General features: G+C 41.6%; 1 protein-coding gene across 12 annotated transcripts; it reads right to left on the reverse strand.

Moving 5' to 3' along the window:
- Nucleotides 1-15: 15 nt before the first annotated feature.
- Nucleotides 16-22783, reverse strand: LOC131889221 (inositol hexakisphosphate and diphosphoinositol-pentakisphosphate kinase-like). Of its 12 annotated transcripts, XM_059238267.1 has the most exons (25): nucleotides 13535-13775; nucleotides 13260-13439; nucleotides 12939-13170; nucleotides 12736-12861; nucleotides 12075-12205; nucleotides 11817-12031; nucleotides 11559-11753; nucleotides 11202-11480; nucleotides 11036-11121; nucleotides 10847-10969; nucleotides 8427-8624; nucleotides 6390-6627; nucleotides 5896-6054; nucleotides 5356-5564; nucleotides 5067-5287; nucleotides 4726-4986; nucleotides 4414-4644; nucleotides 4240-4347; nucleotides 2258-2596; nucleotides 2040-2190; nucleotides 1920-1982; nucleotides 869-1051; nucleotides 576-764; nucleotides 314-364; nucleotides 16-217 (listed from the first exon to the last, which is right to left on the reverse strand). In XM_059238267.1, the coding sequence occupies exons 1-24, from the start codon at nucleotides 13634-13636 to the stop codon at nucleotides 351-353; spliced, it is 4233 nt and encodes a 1410-aa protein (XP_059094250.1). In that variant the 5' UTR covers nucleotides 13637-13775; the 3' UTR covers nucleotides 16-217; nucleotides 314-350. The 12 variants fall into 12 exon arrangements, with proteins under 12 accessions (XP_059094250.1, XP_059094246.1, XP_059094249.1 ...); XM_059238263.1 differs by lacking the exons at nucleotides 314-364; nucleotides 13535-13775 and adding an exon at nucleotides 22385-22783; XM_059238266.1 differs by lacking the exons at nucleotides 314-364; nucleotides 13535-13775 and adding an exon at nucleotides 14324-14603.
- Between the last annotated feature and the right edge of the window lie 857 nt (nucleotides 22784-23640).

The raw sequence follows: 23640 nt of genomic DNA on the forward strand, positions 1-23640 counted from the left end.
TGAATATATACGAGGTCGCGAACATGTGTATTTATTATGATGCAAAAATATGTATGTTTCCGATTTCAATGGGTAGGGTGAGACGGGGATTTGGCGTTGTTGATTCGGTCATCCTGATCCAGTTGAATCATTCTCATGCGATGGAACAAGTCATTTAAGCCCGGAGATGATTCACAGCTGGATACGAATGAAGGGGGACCACTCCACATTGTGAAGCCTGGAAGCGAAATGGATGAGAACGTCAGTGAATTTAGTCGAAGTCGACTGTGCAGACCGAGAAATTCATTGGATAGCTTTATATGTCTAGCATTACCTCTTTTAGCAACCAAAATGGGTCAAAGGAACCAAAATTAAAGAAAGGAGCCTAGGGAGAAGAAACAGAACACCAAATCTTAACCAAATCAAAAACTGGGATGGGCATAAGAATGCATAGGTCAAATGAAATTCACGATCGAGGAAAGCGCGGGCAGGAAACTATTTACGTTCTAGCATTTAGCAACTGGATACAACGAATACGAATGTGTTCAGGGGTTGGCGCCGTTGGCGCACATTGCTTTAGATCATTGAGAACTCACTACTATCTCTTGAGAAAAGACCCAAAGCCGGAGGTCTCGTGTAGTTGGAAGACGATGAGACTGATCGGGATGGTGATGGGGACGGGGTCTTGAAGTTGGCCGAAGTCACATAGCCCAGGAATAGATCCAACTGTCGTAAGGAAAGCGCATTGTGCAAAGTCTCCAACGGACGAATACCCGGGCTACACACTGAAACGTGAGATGATGGTGTACATTATGGGTGAACGTCCAGTGATTGCCTGAGGTGTGTGTTTGTGGCTGAGAATGCATGGTCTTCCATCGGAGCTCCTTACCTGCGTTGTCATTGGGCGCGGGCATCTCCTTGAGATTGGGGGCGGAGGACGATCCCGATATGACAGCAGTCGAAAACACGCGAGCTCCAGTGGGTCCTTTGGCGGCCAATTCGTGAAGGAACTTCAAGTAGTTACTCATTCGGCGAGACGGGATGGACCGTCTTCGACTTCTCTTGTAACCATCTAAAGGGACAAGAAGAGTGCCTATGGGCGGGTTTCGTTGGATGGGATGAAGGCCCGACAGCTTGATGATTTCTTCATTGTGACATCCCGGAGAGTGAGAGGGGACTTGCGAGAGGTCGGGAGAGGCCCCATGGGACGATAGATTCAAGGCCGAAGTGATTTTGTCAGGGGGAGGGTTGGTGGGGACACTCGGCTGAGCGCGTGCCAATTGAGCCCGCAACTCCAGAGGACAATCTGAGGGAAGAGAGCCCGCCCGAGGTTCAACAGGAGCTAGGGGGTGGAGGCTGCAATCCTCGTCATCGATGGGAGATGACACTTCGGCGAGGGGATTGTCCTCGCCAAAGTAATGCGAGCCCAGAAAAGTTTGCTCGATCGCGAAATGGTCGGAGGGAATGAGCTCAAATTCAAAAGTACAGGGCGGTGGCGAGCCAAGGGAGGTGCGAGAAAAAGAGGAACAACAAAAGCCAGCGTCTTCGCATGAAGATCGAAGAACTAAACGAAAAGGGAGAAAGGAAATTACACTGAAGACAGATGAGAAGTGGAACCAAACCAAGAGAACACCAAGAGTATCAAACTGAGCAAGACGGAGACATGGATTCTCTGGACGGATCAACAGATCAACAAGGTGACCGGAGGGTGGCAAGAAGGCCAAGAAGTCAGTATTTATGTATTTATACTTGATCTCAATTCTCTCCAAAGAATCCAATACTCGTAGAAGACACGTTAGTGAGAACGGAAAACAGGTCATTTGGGGGTATGGGAGGAGAAAATCATCAAGCTGTCGTTCAAGCCTTCAACACGAGTTCGAGGATAAAGGTGTGATTAACGCTTTAACGTGTGGGCGGAGCAGCCAATGAATCAAAGTTACCTTCGTCGGTCACTTCATCCATGCTCTGCGATTTCGATGGATGGCAAGAGTCATCTGAAACATCTGAGGAGGATGAGTTTCAAACAGTTTTGGTTCATTGCCATTAAGATAATGGGTCACCTTTCATCTTAGAACCAGCTCCATCTTGGTTTGAGTCCGAATCCAAGGATTTGGGTCTTGATCCACGTTTTTCTAAACTTTTCGATCGCTTTTCATGTAGGGATTGTGTTCTTTCATAATCCAAAGGCCTCGTTTCAGGATAGGATCCAACCTTCAGGAAAGAAATACCATTGTTAAAAAAATATGAAAAGAACTGAAAAATATGAGAAATGGCATACTCTGGTTGCACGTGAATCATTGTAATCTTCTTCATCGCTGTCTTCCTCCTCGTCGTCGTCATCATCACCGGCTTCGTCATCCCCATCCCCGCCATCTTTGTGCGGGTCTTCCACAAAGACCCGTTTTACTATTGGAATGGGCTCACTTGGCTTCAAGTCGTTGGCTATTTGCGTTTCTGGGGAACTGGACTGAATTGAGATATCGATCTCGTTTTCATCAATGGTTGGTCCCACACTGGTATGCTCCTCAATGCAATCGAACACTTTCTCCAAATCCGCAGACGAGCATTTTAAACTTGCCGTCAAACACGGAGAACTATTCGTGTTCGATTTCAAGCCCTATTGCAAAAAGAGACTTCACGTAATTAAGCATATATGGGTTGTTTACAAGGCAGTAGTAACGAAATTGCCCTCCTAAATCATTCCTGTTTTCGAAAAAGGAAATGTAGTTCCATTATACTTAAAATTGAGGCATATGTAACACGACCCCCAAAAACTTCTCGTTTCCAGTTCCTTTTTCGATTTCAAACCGGCCTTCATTTTCATTTTGTTCTCAAGCAACGGAGGGAAACTAGAAACTTTAAGGAAAATTATCACTTCATCAACAGGTAACGATCGCTAATAGAAAAGAGGATCTTGTGGATTCTACCACAAATTCCTTCATTTATTTGACAGTTTTTGCTTTTTTTGCAAATGTTTTCCTTTTCATACATTCGGCATATTTTCGATTTATTTTCTTGCTGAGTTCAACAATAATGAAGTACATACATAACACAGAAAAAGCCGCAGTCCAATACCGGAGCCCAATTTTTTATAGCCAAGGAGTGAGTCTTAGATCAAGAAAAGGTTGTTCATAAGCTGGATCTTTTTTCGATCTAAGATTCACTCCTAGGCTTAAAAAAACTGGGCACAGGTTGTGGCTCCTCATCTGTGAGTGTGGTTAACGTCAAAAAACCTTCCTGTCGAGAAAGATCGAAAATCGAAGCGGGGACCTCCCTCTTGCCAGGAAGCCGCGCTAACCACTTCACCACATTTCTTGCCCAAACTTCCCTACTTTCCTCTGAAATTTCGAGTTGGGTTTGAACGTGCTCGGATCCGACTTACTCTTCCATTCCCCTATTCGAAATCTACTCCGAACCAAATACTCAATCCGACCGAATTCGAATCCGAAAATTGTTGGTCAATCCGATCCGAGTTTTATCGGATTCCGAAAAGTCGGATCCTACTCACAACTCTAATGTAGAAGAAGCGCGTCTTGAAACAAGATTGGCCATTTTGATTTTAGGGAAAATCAATAACCTTCGTTGCGTTAAGTTTGTCCTGAACGCAGATCTAACTTTTTCAACTCCCTGACAATATTCCTTCTTTTGTTGTCCACAATGACAGCACTAGACACATTTAGCTCCATCGTTGTTTGGTGGTTGTCTCATTTTTCCCTTAAGAGACAAGAACAAAAACATCCGCAGAGCCCCAACTATCACCAACAGCAGCATCTTTTCAAATATGGATAAAAATGTGGGCGTATTGATCGCGGCTGGAATTGGCTTCGTAGCCGGCTTCTACTTGGGTCGAAATAACGGACACGACATTGGACACGAGAAAGGATACGAGAAAGGCAAGGACGTTGGGACAAACAGTGGTTACAACAAGGGGTATGACTGCGGTTTGAACACTGGCATACACCTGGCCAGACACCGGATTGGGCCTTCTGTCAATGTTGCCGCAGGCTGAGGCCAAATTGACAGAAGTACCAATGCCGTAGGAGAACCGCCAGAGGAACCGCCAGCCTATTCTTGCTCTACCGTGCAAACGGAGGTGTAACTGTCAACTGAATCCAACCTTAAGCCAATAAAAACGATGACTGAAGGTCATCACTCAACTTATAGAGAAGCTATGTGGGATTTTAAGTCTCATTTAATCGCACTTGGAAACGCGTTTTTTACCATCTCATTTGAATTGTACGAATAGACGATATTTCTTACCGCCACCAAATCTGCGGGTTCCTCAGATTTTTGCTCCTGACCCGTTAAGGTTTCATCTCCTCTTTCCTGCCGAGGTGACTCGGATTCCTCCAATAAGGCTTGGTTTTGCTAAGTTCAAAGCCAACATCAATTGGGTTGGATTCTCCAAAGTATTGAATAAACTGAGACTCTTACTTGAGATTCCTGATTCCGGCTATGCGGCCGGAAGCCTGGCCCAGGGGGTAGCTCTTTTTGAACGCAACAATTCACCCCGGGAGAGAAATGGAGTTCCACATGGAACCGTTCATCCGAAGTTGGATCCTTTGTAGGGTCTTCGTACAACATGATCACCACTTGAGTCATGTAGTTCAGCTCCGAGACCAAAGACACATATTCCATTGCCCTTTGCCATTGCTCGTCCTTGCTCTGAAGGAGGAAAAAGAGAATGCGCCGTGTTTCAAAACAAATCCGAATAACCATCCGAGATGAATTACCACCATCACTTACGTCAACCAAACCTCCTTCGGCCAAAATGGTCAACAAAGAATGAATGTGACTCTCCGAGGTGAAATAGAGACGAGTCCGCACATGACGACCCGGACTCGACACGCCAGAGGAATATCGCGGATTCAAACGGTTCACGGGCACTTCGTCCTCTTCGGATTCCTCCTCAATATTTCTTTGCAAGTCAGCTCGTATCTTGCGAAGCAGAGGGGCACAAATCCCTTGGGCAATGGTTAATTTCTCGGTCCTGGTCATGCCATATTCCTACGATATCGTATTGCAATAGAGTTCAACATCAACCAATCATAACTTACTAAATAAGTGCACATGATCTTAATACTAACCTGGGGGATGACCACGTCCGCCATGTTTTGAGCATAGTTGTACAATTTCTCGGCCTGATCAGATTGCAGAACGGTTCGATTGTGCTGAAGGTCGTATTTGATACAGTCGTAAATGTCGGGGATCTTTGAGATATCAAAGAGGCCACTTTTGTTCTGGAAATCCTTCTCCAATTTACTCCAACGTCTGGCCATTAATTCCCAAGTCTCTCCGTGGTAAAGAACTGGAAAATAAACGAGGTCGAAGGTGAAAGAATCCACCTAAATGATGCAATCCGATGGTTCAACTCACTCGAGTCTTCAAATTCGAGCCTCTTGCTCTCAATGGTTTTGTTGAGCTCTTGGATCAGATTTAGGATTTGTTTGCAACATTCCACGGGATTTCGGATGAATTTCAAGGCATTGGTAATGGATATCTGATGGCACGGATTGAGCTGCTCGGAGTCCTCTTGGCTGAAGTCTCGGGTTTGTTGCATCATCTCGTGAAGTTTGGATTTGACACTGGAAACGAGAAGCAAGAATCCGGATTGTATATTTCAACGGTCCAGTACAACATTCGTAACATCTAGCTCCGAAAATGTACACCACATGAATGTTAATGGCAATCCCATAGAGTTCAGTAAGGTTAGAGTTAGTTGAGGAGCTCTTTCCGATATCAAGAGAGGTCCTTAATCACAAGCAGACAGTCAGAAAAAGTGTGGACGAAAAGATGACATTGAAAATGGAAAAAAAACAGTGGATCATCAGCATCATCATAAGCTTGTTTGAAGTAGTGTTTGTTTCATATGTCCCACGACGATTATAGTAGGTCAAGAAGAAGTGAGTTTTGAACCTTTCTTTGGCTGTCTGCAGGCGATTGTTCTCGTCGTTACTGTTGAAATAATTGGGCAAATCCGGGAGTTGCTCCTCTGCGTTGGACAGCAAGCCGCTCTTTCGGCGCTTATTCTTGAAGTGGCAAATGTGCAATTCCTCCCGAGGCACAGGGTTCTTCCTATATTTAGATATATAGAAATGGTTCAAATAGTATCAGAACAACAATCCATGGACCGTCCATGAGTGGGGTTACTTGCTGGATGGTACGTAGTACCTATACGTAGGTGTTACTGTTGAACAATAATACGAAGAGAGTTCTTAGGGAACTCAAAAACACAGCCACATTGCAGATCAGCGTAAGACTTGGGTTAAAAAACAAAATGCCCAATCAAGACGATCACGGGACCCCTTTTTTCTATTTGCTGGAGGCCTCACATCATTCCAACCAACAACCATCACGGGATGGCTGCGAGATTCAAACATCGAGATTCAAAGACATCTTCGGATACTTACATGTTCTGGTACTTGCTGGAACAGTCGCTATCGTTGTCAAGGAGACCATTGGTGTTGGCCGATTTGACCATCTGAACGAGGATGGGGGTCAGCTCACCCTCCAAGGCCAAGAGTCCCTTGGCGAAGGCAGCCGCCGTCATTTGAACTCGGCCTTCATCCGATGCGTAGATCTTCAGATCGTGCCGATAAGTTGAGTGGAGCCTCAAAAGGCCAAGACCTTGAGTTCCGGCATATTCGCCTGAAAAGGAAGTCGGGGAGTTAAACCATGGGCATTGTAAGGAGGATCTTTTATGTTTTGACAGGAACTCATGGGTCACATGATCGTGCGAATGCATAAAGGAGACGGGTTAAAGGGTGGACATGGAGGTCTTTATTGTCCGGAGATTGGGAACAGGATGCTCTACATTGAATCATAACTAATGAAGTCAGGGTGCTCACTAAGGTACACAAAGCACAGATCTCTACACTGGGATGGTACGGAATCGGGAAATATGAGCAAGTCTTAAAATCTTTCTTGACATTAAGACGGTTATTTGGGCAACATCTCATTATTGCTATAACATTTTATTGCTACACTCCGAAGATTTGTGGTAAGCAAGCACAAGAGTGACAGGTATTCAGTTGACAATCGAGGTAAGCTCAAGCCATTAGATTACGGGTTTGGAATCACTGTTTGATGCCAGGAAAATGGCAGTATTTGGTTTTTTGTAAAAAACGAGACAGGTCATTCATTCATTTTCACTTGGAGCGTCCAGTATTAATCAATCTTTTTGCATTCAATTGCAAGAAATTAAAACTTGGGACATTACAGACAAAAAAAATTTGTCCAAAATGTGTTGGCTCCAGTTCATCATTTCAGTTTGACAATGAAGTTTTTTCGTTCCTCGAGATGGCGTTTTGCGCTATTGATCTTGCGGATGCCCGGAAAAAGTACGAAATTGCTTTGGATCTACTAATACACTCTTCCATATTCATGTCGTTTCATGGAAATCAAATAAAAGATAAAAGACGATGTTTGCCTGGTAATTTCTTTTGTCAATATAAACCTACATTTTGGCATTAGAAGCTTAGGAAAATTTCACTGGATTGGATCTAAACACTTTGATCGCTACCTCCCCCTAATGCAAAAGAGTCTACAGTAGAAGAAGTTATTCAACACAACGACAAAAACTTCCCAACAATGACAGTGGAAAAGAAAGTTGAACGTTCGAAGAGAGAGACCTATCTCACAATGGTGATGAAAGTGTTTATTCAATTCCTGCAATACTATCGAAATTGATTCAAATTCATGGATTTATAAAAGAAAATGAAATAACACTGCCGGAATTATTGTTTTGTCCATTTGAGAAATAGAGGTCAGGCAAGATTGGTTTTCACCCGCGGAAGCACATCTATGCATCCCAGAGTAGAAACTTCTTCAAAAAAATATATATAGACTTTAAAGTAAGTACATATGTCGTTGGCTGATTCATGTCAGCCTTTAGGTTTTGCTTGAGCCCAAAGGCTTTGTTTCAATGAGAAAATTCGGTTCGGATTGGTTTCAAGAGAAATTGTAGTAATCAAACAACTTAAACATTCAATCAAGTTACCTTAAATAAAATTGAAAGTACGTAAGTCAGAAGGAAACATTTGCACAGCCATGCTTTTAAGGGTAAGCTTTAATTGCAAAACAAGGACATTCTATGTGACTGTGAAGGAAGAAGAATCATGCTTCAAAGACGTTAAAAGATAGTGACCCAAATTATAAATCAAGTGCAGGTATTGATTAAAAAAGGGTATGGAAGAAGGTTATACTTTTGGAAACAATTTACTCCGTCTCGTTTTTTTCATTAGTCTTCCAAAATTCGAGCACTCAATCAAAAAAACAAACGACCATACGTCGCTAAAAACGGTTACGAATTAAAAGGACCTATAAAATCCCTTCTTTACTGAAAAGATAATCCCTCTCAAAACCAGTGTGAGATCAAGGTACAAAAGCTTTCTTTTGGTTGGTTCTTGCTTCTAGATTTCTAGATGTCGATTGGTAGAGTTACGCACCATTGTTATGGGTGTTACTGTCATTCTTGGTTGGTGCGCTGCAGTCCTGACCGCTACAAGAAGTACACAAGGAGTCTTGAGGCCCGCTCTCGGTTGGAGGCTGTTTAGGGGCGGGTAAAGCAGCATCAGCATTTGGGGCCTTCTTCCCGCCCCTGGGTTTCTTTTCCTTGATTGGGGGCAGACCGCCAATCAGCAAATCTGAGAAAGAACAAAGAAGGTGGAGAAAAAAAAACACCAGATATTATAATGATGTTGGTGCTGAATGGATCAAAAACACCTGGAATGGGTCCCAGCTTCATTTTCCCTAAGCAGGGCACAGCCGGAAGGACACAAAATTTGCTCAGATAGACGGGTGTAACTACGAAATCTACAACGTTCATCGAGATCAGTCACATCGGGGTAAAAAGCAACGATTCCCAAGCCATCATGCAAGTAGTTGGTTGGTTGTAAGCTTGTACTTGTTGGTCCAGCAATCTATCTACTCAAGTTCGTTTCCTATCCATAAGAAGCATGAAGTTTACAATCGGAAACAATCTTCAACAACTGTCGTTCATGTTAGAAATACTAATTTATTGATGTTACCAACAAATTAGGTCACGGGCCTTGACCCTGAAAAAGGGTATGTATTTTCATATTATTTGTCATTTGTCTTAATTTGTTCATTGTAAGAGTGACTTGTCATTTCTAAGTTGTGTTGACAACGTTTGACCCAACAACAACTGACTTCAAATTTCTCCTTCCTGTTGAAAATTTACAGCTTTTCTGAAAAAAACATCTTGTTTCTTGAAGAGTTAATTAATGGCCATCAATCTACCTTCCCATACTTTGTGAGGGCATAGAATGATTTGAACATCACAAACAAAATATGATTGGCCATTTTTCTGTTTTTATGCATATTTGACGTGTTTCACCTTGTTTGCACTGTTGTTTGCATGTTCTGTAATTTTGGACCAAAAATGAATGAAAACTGTTTATATGACCTTTTTCAAGCCAAAAAACCTGGTCATAAAATCAATTCAAATGGCACACCACTCTCTGGGTGTTTCCCAAAACAAACACAAACCAGCACTGATAGAGCCATTGGTTTAAATAAAATAATAACTTCTCTTTGAGTCAGACGCCACACCCATTGATCCCTACATTCAGTCATGTTGATTTTTGGCCAGAAAAATAATTATTGGGTGGAGTGAATATTTGATTTTTACAACGTGGACAAACGAGAAGCAATCATCAAGCTCAATCGGAAGGGTTGTGTCAGACTCATTTGAGCACTTCTGGGACACAAGGTTGAGGCCAATTCGTATTTAGTCCGTCTGAGACATGACATCAATATCCACAGCTTTCCTCATCATTTGGATGTAAGCAATTATTCTGAAACCCTCGTACTTGTAACCCCTATTTAACTGCCCTAACAGGACGTAATTTCTTCCTTCTCCAAATTTTATGGTTCAACCTAGAGAAACAACGAATCTACAAGAGAGGTTTAAAAAATGGATAAAATAAACAATCTTCAACAGCTCTCGTTCCGATTAGAATCATATATTTCTTAATGTTAGCAACAAATTGGGTCACAGGCTTTGCCATTGAACAAAATATTTATACTACTATCATTTGTCTTATTTCGTTCATTATGCGAGTGACTTGTCATTTCTATATTGTGTTGGCAGCTTTTGACCATACACCAGCCGATTTCAAATTTTTGCTTCCTGTCGTAAATTTATAACTAGTCACTTTACTCATTTACAAATGAATAAAAAGGTTGCGGTTGGCGTGTTGTTTGGCCCTCAAAAATTGAGAGCTCTCTATACTCTTTGTCATAGATTTCTAAAGATATGCACTGAAAACGGAAGCGATGAAGTCGTAAGTATGTCCTGGACCTTTCACTAAATTTAATCAAAGTTAGCACTGGATAGGATCACCAGATTTTGTCGATTAGATCAACTTGAGCTAATTTTGACCCAAAATCACGCTTAGGTTACTCAAGAGTTGTGGTCAAAGCAATGTAGCAATAACTACATAAAGTTCGAATTTTCAGACTGCTCTTGGTCAGCTAGACAACGTTTTGACCACGAAAATTTGAAACGAACCACTAAACAAGTAGCTAATAATAAAAAAAATGACCGGTCCTAAATTCAAGAGATCGAAGTTTCTTATTTTGTCTTTTTGTTACGAAAAGTGGCTGAGAGTTTCGCTGACCAAGAGCAGCCCGATTTAGTGGGACGCCCGTTCATAGCCCAATTTTTTAAAAGTTCGGATCTTTGTCCTTGACCTTTGATTTGCTCACATCAATCGGCAAATCAACGGGTTTCGAGTTGGAGAACCAAACTCTCTCATAGTCGCACTGTTCTACTGATGTCATTGAGATCTATGCTTCTTATGGACAGGGACGAATTGTAAACGTTTCAAAGCCAAACACGTACCTTGACCCCCGGGGTACATGCAACGGAAGACACGCCCCAATTCTTCGGCTTGGAACCGTCCTGATGGCGTCAGCTCCCCGCCCCATTTCAGAATGAGAAGCAGAGATGCTTCTCGAGGTTTATCTGTGAACAGGGCAGGAGGATTGGTGATTAGAGTTCGGTCGAGCTGCCACTGCCATTCGTTCTCACCATCATCCGAACTCGTATTGCGGGGTCGTCCTTTGGGTTGGTATTTCAACTGGACTTTGCGATTGATTCCCGAAAAGTGGCCGTACCTGAGAAGGATGGGTTAACTCTTGGTCAGTAAAGCATGGATATTAATCATTCCGATCTCAAATTCGTCAACAAACGCTACATTTCGAGAACGTTTTTGATTTGTTCCAACTTGCTCCGCTTCTCTTCGATCATTTCCGATTCGACTGAGCCGCATTTGATCTGATTAAGTAATTCTCTGGAGATGTCCAGAATCTCTTGGAGTTGTTGAGGTTTCTTCAGTTTGATGTGCTTTTCTTTGAAGCCGTCATATTTACGAAAGATCTCAAAGAACTTGGGATGCTTCACTTCCAATTTCATTTTCTGTTTCGGAGTTCGGTCCCCATGGCGAATCACGCCCACAACACATCTCAATTCCATCCTGGAAACATTGGAAAACGATTAGCCACCGGATTCTCTCCATGAGTTCACGTCAGTGCTTATGGTGTAAGAGGCATACATTTTCCCGACGGTGGTTGGAACAATGGGAGGATCATCCAATTGGAATGGCATGGTCCAAGGAATGTGAAGCGTTGGCGCAAGCTCTCTCAGAATCATGTTCCCCAGGATCTTGGCACAATCGTCGTAATACTTGGAAGAGTTCTTCACAAAACTGAAACCATTGACATCGCACACAATGCTTTTGCCGTTAGCCCTAAAATCACACTCAAGCATTCAAAATTGAGTCCATCGATACGTTTGACAACGTTTGACTTGCCTGAGAAGGTCAAAGCCACACACCATCTGCTTAAAAGCCATGCACACTTTTCGTGCAATGAGCTTCTCCTTATTGGACAAAATGACGGGGTATCGCACTTCCTTGCCTTCAGAATCCCGTTCGACTTTTCCATCCAGAGCCGGAGATTTCCTCGCTTCAGCGTGAGCGTAATCCGGACCCACGGTGTAAACCTTCAAAGTCAGTGGAAAAAGACACTGCTGAAACATCAAAGGCTTGCTCTTGCGGGAAGAAATTTACCTTCACATCCGTGCCATCGGTGGGCATGAAGTCTTCATAGATGTAAGACCCGTCTTTTCGAACTCCGGATTCTGACGAGTACACGCTGGATCGACTTCCGATTTTACGAAATAACCGCTGACTTCCACCACCTTCAATTGGGGAAAAAGTGTCTCAGAAGCGCAAAAAAGGCATGCTTTCATCAGGCTCAAAAGTCTTTGCTTCAAGTCGAGCGAGAAGGTCCAATTGGCTCTAGAATTTGGTCTAACTATGGACAAGAACGAAAATGGAACAAAAACTTCTCACTGCTTTGATAATCATCGGGGGCAATTAAGACAACTCGTGTTGTTGTTGTTTTTTTGCCTTGTTCCGAAAAGTACAAAGTATTTTGTTCCATTCTCTGAAACAAAAAGAGTGTTCCAAGTGTAAAATATAAATCAGCTCTGTTGAAGGTGGCAGGCAAATCACGAAGGACATAACGAAGCAAAAACAAATCAGCGAGACCAAAGGAATGTTGAGGTGCATGATGAAATAAATGACTAGTAATGCATGACTAATAAAAGTAATGAAAATAGGGCAAACCACAGAGCGAGAGTGTCAAATTAGGTTGAGGTTTAAAAATAAACTCTGAGGGCACTCTCTAAGGGCGCACTGTAGTTGCCATTACCATTGTTTCCAATACCTGCAGAGGTAGGATAGTACATGAAAATATTGTGATCCTCAGCTGAGATGGGCTTCTCAACAAAGGGTTTATTGAAGACCACTCCATTCACTTCCACATGATCGTCAAACTCGAGCAACGAGCTTTCTGAAAAGCAATCGCATAATCCACATCATTCAGATGGCATCATCGCACTCCAGGACATTCAATCTTTTTGTACCAACCATCGGGATCCGGCGAGTTCCGGTCTAGAATAGCGTGACGCGGGATTTCGATCCCTTCTTTGGCCAAGATGTTGTAAACCGATCGTCGATCCTGGATGTCGAATTGCATCTCAAGATTGTTGATAATGTACGGCTTACGAAGATTGGCATAACGAATGGCCTTGACCAAAGGAAATCCTTTGGAATGGAAGGCAATCAAGCAATCACAGAGCGGCCATTTTTCCACAACCTCCTGATAAATGGACAGAATAACAGAGCGTCTGGGTCAGAGAACCCGTACTCCGTTCTCTCTCTTTTAAAACGTTCAAGTGTGACACTCACGTAGAGAATGACATTTTCCGGGAAGATCAGGGTGGTTATGTACTCAAACTCTTCCAATCGGGTGAGGATCTCCCGCATTGGTTTCGATAGGGATTTCTTCTCCATGGCGCAAATCCCCACCACCACTTGCTTTCCTTTGTTCTGACTGTCATCCTCCTCTTCTTCGTCAATAAATCCCGTCTGAAATCAAATCAAGCGATTTGCAATTTGACAGTTCAAGTCTCGGATGTTTTCGTCCGGATGAATAGACATTGAATAATGGTAACAAACAATACGCGAGAACTGAAGGAAAACGCGTGAACAGAAGCACTTCTTCTCTTGAATCGACGAGACAAAGCGGGATCGCAACTCAGAGACGACAAGAGTTCTCGCGACATTGTTGAGTTCAACACATATTTGGAATGATTTCATCACACTCAGAAACAAGGCTCCCTTCTGATTTGGCCTTTGATCCTGTGCTGCGAAACAACGCAAGCTTTCCGTCCCAAACAACATTCAGGAACGAGCCAAAAAACGTAAAAGTCGTAAATAAAGAGTGCATACTTTTCGTGAGCCACAATTCTGGCTAGGTTTGATAAACAATTCTGGAACCAGTTAAGGGTTTTTCTTCGCTTCTATTCTACTTGTGATAAAGACCGTTTTTTGTCGATGCAAATGACGAACTCTTAACTAGCATTTCTCTCTCTCTCTCACACACACATTTTCTCTCCTTGTGTGAACATGTATGAAGAGATACATCCGCATGAATCAAATTTCAGGGCAATGAAAATACACTGGAAAAAGCACCTTGAAGTGCTCCAGGCTTCCGTGAGGCAACGTGTAATTTGCATAGAGCATTGGGTGGAACAAACGCGTTGGCTACGGTCCGAGAAATCCCGAAGACATATCATTATGCGGTGATATTTCTCTACTACGGTACACAAGTACACAGCTAGGTTCTGCTCGGTCAACGCTTGTCCTTTCCCCAAGCTGAATGAAAAAAAGTCCACTTGACAAGATAGCACGTCTCTTTTGTAGAAATAGAACCGCGAAAGGTCCTCCCACAATGAACTAGAGGATCTTACCAAGTTGAAAACTGTCATGGTGAAGTGAGATGCTGATTACAATGGGAAACAATCACTTTGAACACAACGTTTCAAGTTGCACATTGCAACTGGGAGTTTGGGGGAGCTGAAGAGTGTCGTTGAGAGTTGGAAGTTCGACCTTCAGTTCAAAGACCCCAGTTCAAATTTCTCATGTGTACTTTGTCTCTCGTTCTCTCGGTGTCTTGGTGTCTATGGGTGAGTGAGAGAATGTAAATTTGACCAGGTTACAGAGCCGCGATTTGCTCTTGGTCTAATCAGCTTTTCTGAGCTTGTTACCAAACCTGATTGAATGCGAAATCTACGGACTACGTACAAGTACAAAAAAGCACCATGTTTATTTAAGACCTCCTAGTTTGATGAGAGGGGATGACACAGTGAACAAACAACAGATGATCAGGTCCAGGGGAGTTTGTCATGGCACAGCCATAAGTCATGATTTTAAGGCATTCTTAATGAACTTCGATTGTCTTATCTTTAATCTTAAAAAAATACGGCTTGGCTACGTCAAAAAGTCAGGAAGTAAGGTAACAAACAATTTGATTGTTCTAATCAAATTGTACCTAATTTGCAAAGATGAATAAACACTGGACTTTCAAGAGGCTAATACGAAATTGCCTTTCTCCTCCCGGTTTCCTTATGCCAAAAGCAGATACTACGATTATAAGCTGAGCAAAATTTATGAAAAAAATGCTTTGACAACCCGGGCTCTTGCATGGAGCTTTCTTTTGAAATATTTTGATACACATTTTTTCGGTAAAAATTGACAAGAGCTTTTTCACTTTTATACGCAACCATTTAAAATGCAGACATTAAGTATTTTGAAATAAACTCAACCCGCAAACCAGATTCAGTGACCGAAGCATCTAACAATAGTGCTGCCATCTGTACTCTGGATGAGGCACTGCCTGTTCTCTCAGCGAGGATGCAACCACTGGATTACGTGCTCAAAGTGCTTGTTCGTTGATTGGATCAACTCAATAGGATTGGCCTCTGTTGCTAGGGAAACATATTTTGCATTGAAGCCTTATTGCAATTTGCTTCGTAGAGCCCTTATCAAAAAAGCTGAATTCTCTGACTCGACGTTTGACGCCAAAAATTCTCCGAAATTCACCCAATAATTTGATTGTCAGGATCAAACCACAAGATCGAACTTGGTTATGAATATATTTCTGCATGATCATGTACTGAATACAATGCATTTAAATTATCGATCAATGACCCACTACCTGGGTCAAGGCAAGCCAAACTGGTCGGCGTATTTCAAAATGCACAGCGGTCTATATGATTAATTGAAAAGGGGAAATTCCATCAAGCAAAAGCTGAACGATCTTTCATCTGATATGTAATGCCTTATGGCGGTTAACTGCACTTGCAACAGCAGGAACTGGCTAAATACCAAACTTTACTTATAAATGTACGAATGATTATGTCATTTCATTTATCAAAAGCCCTTGTTTTTGGTTTGTTTTTTTTCCACGGGCTTTTCTAACCGCTACAGGGAATGTTGTTCCCAGTGCTATGAAAATGAAAGGTTATATTTCGTCTATTTATTACCTTTCATTCTTTATATGATATTTGGTCCACCAACGAATTTGAGTTGGCAGACCGAGCTCGTCCTTGAATGTAAGGTTGATCTGGAATGCTATCTAAAAATTTGTCCCAAGTCTTAATTGAAAGATGTAACCGGATCAACAAGGCCTACATAAGCCCTACGAATATTTGAGGGCAGCAAGTTGAACAATGAAGGAGCCCGAGAAAGAAGAGAGTTGGACTTCATTGTTTTAACTAGCCTGGATTCTCGAAGGCTTGAAGGTGCTCTCAAAACGCACATTAAGCCTCTGCGGTCACTAGCATTGACCCTATATCCTGGGTTGGGACAAAGCTCATGGATGCTTTTGAAGACTTATAGTATCAAATACCTTCCGTACCTTCTCTGAACACTGTACAGTTCCAACTTGTTTCGTCTCTCCCAATACGAGAGCTCTCTCATTCCTGTGACGTTCTTAGTGAAACATCTGTGGACTTGTTCGATTTTTTCAAACCTGCTGAACTCATTGGAGCCCAAATGGGTGAAGCATATTCAAGATGTGGTTGAACAATCGACTTGTACAGAGTTAGCATCGTGATGTTGTCTCTGGACTTTAATGTGCGATATATCCAACCACACATTTGAAATGCTTTACCCACCTTCAACTGGATATGCTGATCGAAATTTCCATGACAGTTTGACTTCCACTCTTTGTTGTGCTTCGTTAATTGAAAGGGTTCAAGTTCAAAGACAAAAGCCGTCAAATCGGATAAGGCCATGGAGATCAGGTTCAACTGTGCACATGGATCCCCCGTGATTCTTAAGGCTGTCATGACTAATAGGTGACGATGGGCTCCGCTTGCACAACATTGTCGTGGGACTTAAGGACTAGAACGTACTTTCAACAAAGCACAATAAGCGCATTTGCAGTGTCCATCGATTACTTGAATTATGACTTTATTTATGAGCATCTCAATAAACTTGCAAACTCAATTAACAATCCAGGTAACATCATTGCCATAAATGAAACACCCAAGCCAGTCAGTCTCGATATTCAAGATGTGACTGAACAATAGGTTTGTGCAGAGTTAGATTCAGATTACTATATTTGCTCTTAAACGGCCAATATATGCAACCGCACAGTTGAAAGGCTTTACCTACCTTCAACTGCCCCTACACGTAGGTTCATTGAACTTAAATTCACTTTGGAGGACTACCCCTAAACCCTTCATAGATGAAACCTGGCCAACATATTTACCTACCTCCATTATCTACAAGTGAAGTGTATATTGGAATCGACCAAAGGTCCTATTACTCTCAGCAACCCAAAACGAGATTCAATATAGGACCACCAACAGACTATTGTTATCTTGACCATAACTACCACAAACTAATTTTGAATCATTAGTGTAGTATTTGATGGTTCTGGTTGTCTCTAGACTCGCCTATATTTCTTTGCTTCTGCTGTTCGCAATTATCACTCGTATCTTAGTTTTTCATCTTGAGACTTCATTGTGGTTTATCGTTCCCATCCTGGTCTATCACGCCTACATAACAATTAGCATACTGACACTAATCTTACAACTAAGCCTCTGCGGTAGAGCAATGAAGACAATGAAAAGGAGAGGACCTAACATGGATCCATTTTGATCCTTGCAAAACATCCCAGTTGACATCACATGTGTTGGAAAATGATTCTCCTGCCTTAACTTATTGCTTCCTACCGAGAAAGGAACTTTAAGATCGATTGAAAACTGGGTTTGGATGCCGGTTTCGCAAAAGTATGTGATCTACCTTGTAAACAGTTCGTGGCAAAGTCAGGATTGGCCACATTGACACACTCTCGACTTTCTATTCTTTCAATAACTTACTCAATTTGTTTCATCAATTGAGTAACCGTGCTAATTTTCTTAAAAAATATTGTATTTCAAGTCAGTTTTAAGGTTAATAATGGAGACCGTAAAGGTTAAATGTGCATTTCGAGAGCACTTTCAAGCTCTGGAGAATCCAGGCTAGTTCGAAGCATGAACTTCTTTTTTTGGGCTTCTCCATGATTTAACTTGCTTCCCTCTAATATTCGTAGGGAATACGTAGGCCTTGTTGATTCGGTAGCATCTTTCAAGTCAGACTTGGGACAATTCCCGATCACCCCTTTATTCAAGGGCTTGCACGGACTGCCAACCAAATTCGCTAAACCAAATATTGTGTAAAGTTTTTGTGGTAACAATTTGCCGAATTATAATCTTTATTTCAATAGCGCCGGGAATTACATTTCTGAAGCGTAACCGCGACAGGAATGTAATCCCCGGTGCTTGAAAATGTAAAGCCGGTGAAAAAAAAATGTCGCTTTGCAGACCACGATCTTAAATATCAGAAATCAATACCAAGGATTGCTTCATATTCAAAAGGTTTAATAAAAATATGGCAATACATTCTTTTCATGCTTCATTAATGTGGCTTCATTGCTAAACAAGTATCATGGTTTGCTAATCCTCAATAGTTAATCACGGATCTCGGAAAGAAAAATGGAGGTTGAGAGAATTTTCAACTTGGTTCAATCACGCTGCCTATGGTAATCATAGAATCGCAACCTCCCTTTTTTGAACCGGCTGAAGCATTCATTCATTGGTTAGTCTAGACTCCGACAAAATATGTTGTTTTCACGTCGACGAGTATCTGAAGAAGTTTGGTGGTTCAGATGTGTGAAAGAGCTTAATCGAGGCATTGGGTAGAAAACCGGTTAGTTCGACCATTTCGAACTTCTGCTCAAAATTCTACAATCCTTACAGAGCGCTAAGTTAAAATGACAACGGCAAAGACATAGTTAGCCCGTCCTAAAATCAGCAAGCAATAAATGGGGTTTTAATCAACTCCTCAACAATGTCTTTGGGAGTAAAGTCACCTTTACACTTCGATGGAAAACCGGGATTGAATCCGGTTTGAAGATTGATGTAGGACTAGTGCTGGGGCGAGTTCGGTAAAAGACTCGGGTCCGTCAGAGAACTCCAGTCCTTCACTGTACTCAAGTCGAACATATCGACTCATAGAGCAAAAAAACTTGCCCCTGCACTAGTTCTACTTCAATCCTCAAACCAGATTCATTCCCAGTTTTCCTTCGTAGTGTAAAGGCGCGCTTACACTTACAATTATCTTGGGACGGAATTACTCAGTTTCAAACAAAAAGTAACGAGCGCAAAACTCTGTCAATGGCATTTCGACACATTCTTTGTTTGAATAAGGGGATTATTTTGATCTCCCTGGAGGCCCAATCTTACATCAATTGAGCCCGACCAAGTTCACGTGCCAACTAGTTTCGATAGTTAAGAGTTCTTCACTTACAAGTTTGAGAAGTTTCCGGCCCATCATCTTCAATAAGCTAGGACTGGATGAACTTGGATCTTTTTTATCTACATGCTTGATGGAAGCCTTTGTAACTGTGGAACAAGCTTTAGCATGGACCCGTGAGGATTCCAAGGTTTTGGTCCCTTCCATGATGCAATTTCCTGGCGAACTGGCATTCACTTTTGCTTTCACTTTTCCTTTCAATCGGTGAGGATGATTAGGAATGACGTCGAACACATTGGCAAGCTGGATCAACCTTCATGATTGTCGAACACCCAAAGACGAATTTAGATGCGCTTGTTATCTTCCATTCAGCAAATATTGGGGCTACAAGGGAGGGAGAACGGTCCGAGGATCGCACTGAACTGACAAATTCTATAACACTGTCTGAGACACTATTGGAAGTGTAAATCTAAAGTGAGCTCTATCTGTAAATTTGACAAGGTTATGATTGCTTTTTCAGCTGAAAGGCTCATGAACATCTCCTTCAGCAAACATGTGAGCTTATTGCACGTGGCTGTGACTTTTGTCCTCATCCGTGAACCTGAAATTCTCGTACAAGTACGACCTGTGGAGTAACTAAAGAATGGAACGTACCTTATTTAGTGGGACATTGCAATCTTTTCTAAAAGAACAGACTATTTTTGAAATGATTCATTCAAATGCTGGTCAGTATGATTATATTTTGTTTCAGTGATCTCAATCCAATGAAATTTGAGAATATCTTTTTGGTATTTGGATCATCTTCGACATTTTCTGTCTCTTTTGACCGCAATCTTTTTGCATTTTTTTCTTTATGACCATATCTCTGCATCCCAATCATTACAGACCTCATAAAAACATTGAGACGAATCTGCTTTTTATTGGTCGAGTCAATAATATAATACCGAGCAACTCAAACGGCGCAATTTGGGTAATTCGAAAGACATGCATCAAGTGTCTGTGGTAGAGTTTTACATGAATTCATTCCTCGACGATCAATCTAAAAAATGCAAACAGGAACTTGGCATAGTTCAAAAGCCATTAAGCAATTTAAAGCTTCCCCAATGGAATCAATAATACATTGCTCACTCTCCCGTATTGAAGTACACTGCACTTAGACATAGGGCTTCTTTCAAACGGTAGATTTGTTAGGCGACCCAAACTACTAGGGAAGTGCTCCGAAAGATTGCTAAATGAATTTCATCTTTCTCGTGACAAGCCCCGAACAAAAACATACAGGTTACTGAGTTTAGTTGAAAGGTTTGTCAAAAAAAACAATCCAAACGCATAAGGAATTATTAGGGTAGGATCGGTCATAGACTGAAAATTATGGACGTATCTCGATGACCAAGACTAGTCATCAGGGCAGGGCCAGGGCTTAGTCTTGTCATGTTGAAGGTTCGTCTTGTCAAGGACTTCTCCAAGCATGACGTTCTCCTTGGTCCTGTCCATGGCTTTCTTGAAGCTCAAGAAAACGCAATTTTCAACATGTGCCTGGCAGCCCTGATGTCTTGACTAAGAAATCGGACCAAAGTTTCTACAGATAGCCTAAACGTAACTGTGGCTGAATTGGCTTTTTGTTATCGCTAGTCTTGGTCGAGGTACGTCCAGAAATTTCAGTGGTTTATGGTCGAACATTTGATGGAAGCTAACTTAGAACTGTAGGTTAAGCCATATGAGCGAGGAAAGCGCGCTCTAACGTGTTGAGGGTAAACTTTTGTTCATATAACGTAGGAAGGCTATTGATATCAAAAGTCGCAATTGTTTTTGATGGCTTTGTGTCTCGGGTGGTTGGCTTTTTTCCTTAGGTCTCTTCCATTCAACAAAGGTCATCATCATCCCATTTTCACCAACAATTACTAAGTAGGTAGAAGGTAAGTAGAAGGCTTGTACAGTTTCACCTTCCACTATCCACCCAGCCAAAGGACAATCGCAATCTCATTGGGGGTCCACTTCATCCTTGTTCGGTTCGAAGAAGGCGTGATTTGCTCACATTTCACAGTCAACGATCTCGTTGAACTTCAACGTCATGCCTCCATAGCTCTTCTTTCCTTCCAACACAATGCGACATGATTTAAAAAATCCTCAGCAAGAACGTTCGAATTAAAAAGATCTAAGCTTGTCAAGGTCGAGACATTAACGCGCGACATCATCGGATTTTTCGTATCCACTTGTAGATATACTGTGCAGTAGATGACACGCCTATTTTCCCATTCAATCACAGTCTACTGAGCTTTTAAATAAAAGATCAAATTGCTGAAAAATATATAATTTGTTTTCCCATGCTCTGCCATGCAAATGTTCGTCTCTGCATTGTTACTTCTTGTCCCATCAACATGAACGTTTTCAATGCGGTCTTATTTCTTGAACGCCGGGGTTCAACATTGTCTCGGTTTATTGTTATTGAGTAACATCTAGTTCAATAGCATAGACTTTTAACAGGGTTATTTAACAATGATCCCCGTTATCCTTCAAACCTAACCTCGAATTACGATCTCCGACTTGTAATTATAACTAGCGCTTACTGTTTGTTCTAATTAGTCTCGTTTCACAAGCAATTACTGAAATTTTTCAGTACACGATACACATTGCAATATAATTGCTTTCGCTCTAATGGGGTTTCTTAACCCATTATCAGGAGTAAGTCGTCCTCTTGCTCGATTAACTTGGTACTGGCTTGAAAATTTAGTCTATTAAGGGCCTCACAAAGGGAGTGACAATAGAAGATTTAATCTAGAAAAGTAGCCTTTTTAATACTTACCTGAAACCTAATATAATTTAACTGTGAATCGGTAGGCACATTTCGGTAGGCATATACATGACTTTGGTAAGAGAACAGACCCCCTCATCAGTCACTAATGTCCTTCGTTACTTGTTTGATCAGAGGTGTGTAATACTGAATATTTTGAGGAAAGTTTGGGGCACAATTAGTGACATTGAATGTTATTCTAATCTTAGACTTGTTTGATTGATGCCAGTAATAGACAAGGACACTTTGTCAATGTTCTACACTATTCTCAGGCGCAAAAAGTATCTCTCAAGATCTTTAGAACCTGATATTAGCGTGGTCAATGAAAATAATCGTCTTGAGATACTAAGTAAGTGCGAGATATTCTTGCTAAATGCTATCCAACGAATTTGGCTTTTTGACTTGTATCCAGGCTATCTTTCCACATTGTCCCACTTACCTCGTCCGAGGGGTCTGCCTGGGCGTAAAATCGTCCCGGATCTTTGGCGGGTGGATTCGTGTCCCCTCCCACGATAAACTCGGCCATGTTTCTGTCCACTTCAATCAGAGCCCCATGTTGCCGGCCACTTTTATATCTGTTCGCTTAGGATACGGCAATGGGCAGCACTCAAATAATGGTTGTTCAATCAAATACCACTTCTACGTCCATGGAGTTTGTGGGCCTATATGGTGTGTGCACCTGTTTCGCATTGACGATGTAACTCACCAAAAACACGGCTCGCTCCTTCAGTGGCTTTCTTTTCTCAAGATTTACCTCTCCTCTTCGGCGTTTCCTCACAAAGTTGGCGACGTCGCTTTCTTTTTTCTCTATTGATTGTTGGACGAAGGCTGCATTGAATCCAGGGTGACTACACAATTGGTATTGAAGGTCTCGAAAGAGCTAGATATATTCTATGAAATTCAGCCTCGGGCATTTCAAACCCATAGAAATAGGCTTCTTTCTAGATGACAAGAGAGCTGATACAGGCGTATGAATTACTGACATTATAAAACAATGATTTAATTGAAGTTTATCATAAAAATATCCCCATATATGTTCACTGTCGTCACTCTTTGATTAAATGGGCATTCCACAATGCTGCGAAAACCAATTAAAAAGCAAATTCGTCAGCAAAACAAACAGCAGCTCCAAATAAAGCCAATCAGATCAAAAAGGAGGTGAGACTTTATTTGCAAAAGAAACCTTCCCCCAAATCTAGGACGTTTGCTTTAGGTCTCGTCACTCTCTTTTTCAAACAGGGTTTGTACAGGGCTTCAGGGTGACCAGAATTAGCTTCTGTAGCCATGACAAACGTATATAAGGAGATTTTTGAAAATTGTGAATGTGGTAAAGTTAATTGTTGTAAAACTAGCTATTTTTTAAATAAACCAAACGTAACGATTTATTAGAGACTAGAGAAATGTAGCTTCATTCATCGATACTTGAAACTAATCTGGGAACTTGAAGTATTTGAATGCCCAAACCATTGTGAAAACTTGGGTTAAGTTTTATCTTACCATAATAATGATAAGAATAGTAATGATAATAAGTTTGAAGAGAATGCTAGTTTGAGCCTTCATTAGGAAACCCAAACAATAGTTAGGGCCAACCCTTAGTAACATCATGATGACTGGTAGGATTGTGTAAAATCAGCTTCCAAATGCGATTTTCAAATCTCTAAGATCTCTAATGATTTTGCCGAATCATAATTACAT

Source organism: Tigriopus californicus, chromosome 10 (genome assembly GCF_007210705.1).
Source record: "Tigriopus californicus strain San Diego chromosome 10, Tcal_SD_v2.1, whole genome shotgun sequence".
Taxonomy (NCBI): Eukaryota; Metazoa; Arthropoda; class Copepoda; order Harpacticoida; family Harpacticidae; genus Tigriopus; species Tigriopus californicus.